We start from the raw sequence: 6,971 nt of genomic DNA on the forward strand, positions 1-6,971 counted from the left end.
ATACAATTACCCGGATTACATGTGACAAGGAAGATCGATGCATAGTTTAACTCGAGAACTGAAATTTATATATGGTCTCCTGGAAGGCTGCAGGCTGTTGAGTGTCATGTAACGGAGTCGTCGTCAACGCGGTGAGGCAGGTAGTACACCACTAGCAACAGCTATCTGGGATAGATCAACAGGAACGCATGCGTAAAGAACTAAAGATTAACTAGTAGTGCTACTATATCCAATCTGTATGTATTGGGCTATTGGTCACTCGAATTATGCTGGAAAACATAACATTTGACACACGCCCACATTCATCTGATGATTTGAACAGATCCGATAGTCCTCAAACATTAATTCTAGGAACCTAGACCCGCTCATAATTCATAAACAGAGAGAGATTTTTCCTCTTCCGATAGAACTCTTTTACGCCTGCGCACGGGGATCCTGGGAGATCGAAAGCACGATGCGCGCGCATGTGGAGCTCATCGCTTTGCAAGGTTGAAGCTGCTTCGATGCCAGGCTATCTGATAACGTGGGGTCGTGCTCCACGCCGGGAGCATAGAAAACACCGAGCCATTTGACCTTGGGGGGCTGGGGGCTATAAATCGGCCGTGCCAGCAGGTCCGAGCTAGCCGCGGAACGACAGGTAGGTATCAACTGCAACCAGAGTTGCATTGGAGCGCAATGAGGATACGGAGAGGGGCCGGCAGCGGCGGCGTCCTCCTCCTCGCGTTGGTGGTGTTGCTCGCCCTGCAGACCCCGGCGTCGGCTGACAAGAAGGCACCGGCATTTCCTTTCTTTTCGCCACTCTGCCTTTCTCAATCGTCATGTTCTTGGATATATGTGCAGCTTGTTGAGCCGATCTCTGACTTGCATTGCTACTTTTGTGCACTCCTGCCTGCAGCTCTATGTGATCTTCTTCCAGAACTTTCCGAACAACCCTTCCGCTCTGCTCGGAACAATCACCACTGAGTAAGATCACTCCTCAGTACACTAGCATCCATTTTGATTTCGCAGAGAAACCAGTAAGCGCGTGCTCACTGTTCCTCCTCGCGACTGAATGCAGCTTCAGCATCCTGTACGATTACAGCCCCATCCGCGGCCTCGCGCTGCAGATCGACGAGGGCGTGCTAACGCTCCTCGAAAGTAAGTATACTAGCTCCCTCCGTTCCAAATTATAGATCGTTTTAGTATTTTTAGATTTATAGAGTTTGTTATGCACTTAGATATACCCTATATCTAGATGCATAGATTGTCAAAACGATCTAAATTTTAGAACGGAGGGAATATTAAGTCTGTTTCAGCGATTAATTGGTTCATTGGTTGAGCTATGACTGAAGACGAGTAGACGACGTACGGATGCATCGGGCTGATGCGTTTTTTTCTTCATTTTTTTTTTGGTTCAGAGCTCCCCGGAGTGTTGAAGGTGATCCCAGGCAGGCTGCTGCAATTCCGAACCACGCACTCGTGGGACTTCCTCGGCCTCGCGGAAAACGGCCAGGGAACCCCCGCGTCCGCATGGTCGTCTGCCAAGTTTGGTGCGGACACAATCATCGGCAACATCGACACTGGTAATTTTACAGCGTCGTCACTCTATACATCATAAAAGCGTCCGAGATACTCCAGAGTACAGGTTTATAGAATCATTAAAATCATAAAATGTCTAAAATTGTGTACATGTTGACAAACATTACTAGATTAGTTTAAAAATAGTATATGATATATAGAACATACTTTTTTTGTTAAGAAAAATATATTTTTCATAGGTATGGACAAACAACATTAAAATTTAAAATATGTGGCTCAGGATAAACCTAGATAAATTCATATTACGATGATCGGGAAAGTAGCTATAATATAATCCTACTTATACTTTGAAGCACTCCGACGAGATGGTTCCGGGGTTTTGTAAATGAAGAATAATCCTGATGAAAGATGCTATGCACTACAATGTTGACTTCTACATGGATCTTAATGCGTGATTAGGCCTTGAGATGCACGACATGTTTTTTTAACTCCCTTGAAGATTGTTCAAATCCGAACTAATTAAGCAGAGTCAGATTCCAGCAAACAATCAGGTCCAGCCTGACAAAACGGTAGCTAGTCCTCGCGTCAGGGGCCTTTCTTTCTTTCGGGAACTAGGAGTTGCCGATGCTCATTGTGATATTTGCCTGCTGCATCCATGTACCAACTGCAAAGGCGTATGGCCGCAATCCCAGAGCTTCCAAGACGATGGCCTTGGCGCCCCCAAGGATTGGCGTGGCATCTGCGACAAAGGCTGCGACACGACCTTCCAGTGCAACAAGTAACAACCTTTTACGCGCACGGAGCACTTGGCACTTAGCACGTATGGCAGGCAGGCCCGCGGGCAACATCTCACGTGCAACTCCTATCATGCACACTGCAGCAAGCTGATCGGCGCAAGGTTCTTCAGCGCGGGTCTCCAGGCGGAGCTCTCGCGACCCGGCGACCAAGGCAAGCTGCCGAGCAAGGAGGACCTGTCCTCGCCGCGGGACTACCTGGGGCACGGCGCGCACACGCTGTCCACCGCGGGCGGCTCCTTCGCCCGGGGCGCCGGCGTCTTCGGCCACGGGGAGGGCACGGCCGCGGGCGGCGCCCCGCGGGCGCGCGTGGCCGCGTACAAGGCGTGCTTCGCGCCCGGATGCTCCGACATCGACGTCCTCGCGGCCGTGCTCGCCGCGGTGGCGGACGGCGTGCACGTGCTCTCCCTCTCCCTCGGGCCGGAGGTTGCCTCGGACTACGTCTCGGACCTGATCGCCGTCGGCACCTTCTTCGCGGTCCAGAGCGGGGTCACAGTCGTGTGCGCCGCCGGCAACTCCGGCCCGCAGCCGGGCACGGTGACCAACGTGGCCCCGTGGATGTTCACGGTTGGTGCCAGCACCATGGACAGGGACTTCCCGGCTTACGTCAGATTCGGCGACAACCTCGCCATTAAGGTAATTAATTTGCACGATACTACTAAATCAGAATCCCTCCGTGCACCGGTAGTAGATTTTTTTGCCCTTCTTGATGCAAAATGTATTTGCAGGGGCAAAGTCTTGGGGCCAGTACTCTGCCCCTCGGCCAGGCGTATCCAATAATCAGCGGGGAGACTGCCAACGCCGCATACCAGCCTACCAGCAACTCGTAACTACTGGATCCACAATTCCGTGTGTCCTGGAGGATCGACGTGCCATCTGAGCGTACTGACCGATGAGACTCCTTTGTGCCTGCCTGCAGGTCGCTGTGCTTGGCTGGCTCCCTGGACCCTGCCAAAGTGACGGGCAAGATCGTCGTCTGCGTCAGAGGAGTGAACGGCAGGGTCGAGAAGGGGCTCGTTGTCAAGCAGGCGGGCGGCCTCGGCATGGTCCTCTGCAACGACGCCGGCTCCGGGGATTCCGTGCTCGCGGACCCGCACCTCGTCGCGGCGGCTCACTGCTCCTACTCGCAGTGCGTCCAGCTCTTCAAGTACCTCCACTCTACCAAGTAAGCAAAAATGTTACCCCCGTGCAGTAACTTTCTTTCTGGTTCACTGATGATCTTACGCGTTGGACCGACTGACTGATCAGCATTTCCATTTCAATTTTAGCAATCCGTCGGGCTACATCAATGCAACTGACGCGAGTTTTGGTGTCAAGCCGGCGCCGGCGGTGGCAGACTTCTCATCGCGAGGGCCAAACCCCATCACTCCTCAGATCCTCAAGGTTGGCGCGCATTTCTCAGCTCCCAAGCCAAGATTCACTTCCATCTGTTTACTTGATTGAGTAGTGTTACACTGACTTGCCGGTGGCATGCAGCCCGACATCACGGCACCAGGCGTCAGCGTGATCGCCGCGTACAGCGGCGCCGTCTCGCCGACGGAGCTGCCGTTCGACGACCGCCGCGTCGACTACAACATCATGTCCGGCACATCCATGGCGTGCCCCCACGTCTCCGGCATCGTCGGCCTGCTCAAGACCAAGCACCCCTCGTGGAGCCCCGCCATGATCAAGTCGGCGATCATGACCACCGGTGAGCTATAGAGCATCGAAGCTATACAACTCTCTCGAGCTTCGTTCGTTTGGCTCACATTTTTGTATGTTCCGTTGCAGCGACCACCGTGGCCAACGATGGCAACCCGATCCCGGACGAGACCGGCGCGGAAGCCACGCCGTTCAGCTACGGCTCCGGCCACGTGAACCCTGTCAGCGCCCTGGACCCCGGCCTGGTTTACGATACCACCCTGGCCGACTACACCAACTTCCTCTGCTCGCTGAAGCTCACCCAGAACCCGCTCCAGGACCTCCAGGGCAACCTTCCGGTCGGCCTCCCGAACCTCCCCGTCAACGTCTCGGTCCCCGTCGACCTCCTCCTCCCACTGTTCGACGCCGCCGGCGAGCCGTGCGTGTGCAGCAAGAGCCAGGGCCCGTACGGCCGCCCCGAGGACCTGAACTACCCGTCCATCGCCGTGCCCTGCCTGTCCGGCTCCGGCAGCACCACGGTGAGGCGCCGGGTGAAGAACGTCGGCGACGCGCGCAGCGTGTACAGGGTCACGGTGACGGAGCCGGCGGGGGTCAAGGTCACGGTGGTGCCGGGCGAACTCGAATTCTTCGGGACCGGAGAGGAGAAGGAGTTCACGGTGACGCTGGACGTCGTCGACGCCGCGGCGGCTAGCGACTACGTGTTCGGCAGTATCGTGTGGTCGGACGCGAACGGGTTCGACGCGTACGGCAGGCCGGACGCGAACAGGGGGCATCGCGTCCGGAGCCCCATCGTGGTTAAGACGAAGTGCGGGTAGCATGTACCAGTAGCAGAGCAAGAGAAGCATATTTGAAAGGAGATGCAGGTCACGTAGTCTCCCCGCAAAGGAAAAAAAAAGGTCGTGTAGTCACCAACAAATGCTGAAGCAGTTGGTAAGCTGTTAAACAGGTTACAAGTGTTAATGGAAAACGAAGTTTTCTGAATGATTGAATAAGTTCCAGTGGTTTGATTGAGAACCATCTTCGAGTGAGGTTTGTAGAGTTGAGGACAAATGTTTGGTTTTGTATGTAGTTAAAGTTGAAAAACTATGATGCAACCTTTACTCAGACCTTGTTACTGAAAAAAAAGAGAAGTCAGAACTTTCTTTTCGTTCTCCACCACGAGCCGCTATGGATGCGTCTAGCTATCACTAGAGACGACAAATCCCCGACTGTCACCTCAAAAAGATGCGACGGCCCAACAACGGTCCACGACGACGTCATCTTCCTCCTAAACTCCCATTGCCGGCAGGTCATTTTCCTCCCCCGCACAGCGTTCTTCTTCAAATTGAGGCATCGTTTGCCCCACGCCACCCCCCAGCCCCATCTTCGCCACTCCTGTCGTCGGATTCGCCGCCACCGCCCTCCGCCACGTTAACCAGGGGAGCTTTCCAATTCAAATCGAACCGCAGTTCATCCCATGCCGTGCTCCGCCACCTCAGGAACTCACCGTGACTTCCCCGCCGCCTTCATTGGCCACCAGTTGTCTTCCACGGCCCGCGGCCCGCGACGTCCTGCCGCCTCGCCGCCCCGATCTCCTCTATAGCTGATCACACCGGAGACAGCCTCGCCCCCGGCAACCCAGAACCCGAAGCCCTGAACCCTAACCCTGTGGCGGCGGCGGCACGCGGCAGCGGGCGGAGGAAGAAGAAAGGGGGCACAGAAGGCGCGCACGGCTATTTTATCGTATATGTGACATATAGTCGTGGCGGGCCGCCACTCCCTCTCCCTGTCCCGCCGCTCGCCGCCACGCCGCCTCCCCTCCGAGCGAGGTGCCACCTCTCAATCCCTCACAAATCGCGCAGGCATACAAGAGGCCACCTAGCTCGCCTGCGCAACCGCCCACCATCCCATCGCCCCTCTAGGGCCTCTATTTTGCTATTCCTTTTCTGGGATGGGGAAGTTGGACCTTGGTAAGGAAAGGTCTCGGGGCCTCACAGGCCGTCCAGGAACTCCGCGAGGTCACGTGAGCCGCAATTTTCACATCCCATCCCTGTTCGCTCTCCGAGTCTTGATGGCAGTCTGCATAGGCGCTCCGGTTCCAAACTCGTGGAAGCACTATCTCGTGCCACGACGGGGGGCCAAACCCTAGGCGGCGGGCGGCGCAGCGTTGCGAGCGCCGAGCCGATGAGGGAATCAGGTCAGAATACAAGCCGGCCACCACAAGCTCGACATGAGCCCAGGACGGTAGGGCGGTCCCACCTGTATTCAAGGGTTGGGTTGAATACCCATTATTTTTACCATAAAACTTTGTATATGTAATGTATCCTATGTATATATATATATAAAACAAAAATAGACAGACTATAGTTCAAAAAGCCACCTTGATCGGTGCTAGCCAAATTGGCCCATTCTGCCGGTCCCTCCTCTCCGAGCATAGAGGAGGACGCTGCCTCGTTCGGTCGTTCGACGGTTCGAGTCCTCCTCTTCAACTCTTCCTCAATCGATTTACGCACGCTCGCCCCCCAGGCCCCAAACCCTAACGGCAGCGGCGGCGCGGCCCCGCGGGGAGGCCGGAGGGCGAGCAGGCGGCGTTGGGCGAGGCAAAGGCGGAGCCGCGGCGGCGCACTTGACGCAGGCGTACGGCGACCTGCGCGCGCAGCGCCACAGCGACGGGTCCCGGCCCGCGTCGGCCGGCAGCGGCCGGTGCTGGAGCAGGGAGCGCTCCATTCCTTCGCCTTCTCCCTTCTCTGTTCCGTGCTCCGGCCTCCGGCAAAGGCAGGCATCAAGATTCAAGCCCCATCGACACAGAAACTGCAGGACTGCAGCAAGATATTGAGGTGTGCATTTGCAATTGTCTGTAAAATTGGGATTGCATAGCAATTTGCTAAAATTGGTCGATTTGTTATTGCATTTGCCCTGTTGGTGCTTGTTCTCCTCCCTGTTGCAATTGTGGGTGTTGAGAGGGTCTTCTCTGTAATGAATTTGATAAAAAAACAAGCGAAGAAGCAATATTGGACTAAAGCCAGGCCGTCTGAGACA

General features: G+C 55.3%; 2 protein-coding genes across 4 annotated transcripts in view; both read left to right on the top strand.

Annotated features, from left to right (window-relative positions):
* Window positions 1–635: 635 nt before the first annotated feature.
* Window positions 636–5,059, top strand: LOC101775982 (subtilisin-like protease SBT5.3). Its single transcript, XM_022826600.1, has 11 exons — window positions 636–771; window positions 896–963; window positions 1,058–1,137; window positions 1,398–1,562; window positions 2,191–2,296; window positions 2,399–2,948; window positions 3,041–3,138; window positions 3,232–3,477; window positions 3,581–3,695; window positions 3,789–4,002; window positions 4,083–5,059. Exons 1-11 carry the CDS (start codon window positions 676–678, stop codon window positions 4,766–4,768), a joined length of 2,424 nt encoding a protein of 807 aa, XP_022682335.1. The 5' UTR covers window positions 636–675; the 3' UTR covers window positions 4,769–5,059.
* Window positions 5,060–6,364: 1,305 nt separating this feature from the next.
* LOC101762322 overlaps window positions 6,365–6,971 on the top strand; it is an 8,252-nt gene continuing 7,645 nt past the window's right edge. For all 3 annotated transcript variants that reach the window (XM_004969609.3, XM_004969611.4, XM_004969610.3), the window contains exon 1: window positions 6,365–6,769. The gene's annotated coding sequence lies outside the window, so the exon portion shown is untranslated. The remainder of the gene's footprint in view (window positions 6,770–6,971) is intronic.

This window comes from Setaria italica, chromosome V (assembly GCF_000263155.2).
Source record: "Setaria italica strain Yugu1 chromosome V, Setaria_italica_v2.0, whole genome shotgun sequence".
Lineage (NCBI taxonomy): Eukaryota > Viridiplantae > Streptophyta > Magnoliopsida > Poales > Poaceae > Setaria > Setaria italica.

What these genes read in the sequence shown, in the direction of transcription:
- LOC101775982 (XM_022826600.1), top strand. Translation starts at nt 676, where the DNA reads ATGAGGATACGGAGAGGGGCCGGCAGCGGCGGCGTCCTCCTCCTCGCG. An exon ending in ACGACCTTCCAGTGCAACAA is followed by an intron (nt 2,297 to 2,398) that starts GTAACAACCTTT and finishes TGCACACTGCAG; the next exon opens with CAAGCTGATCGGCGCAAGGT. An exon ending in GCGACAACCTCGCCATTAAG is followed by an intron (nt 2,949 to 3,040) that starts GTAATTAATTTG and finishes ATGTATTTGCAG; the next exon opens with GGGCAAAGTCTTGGGGCCAG.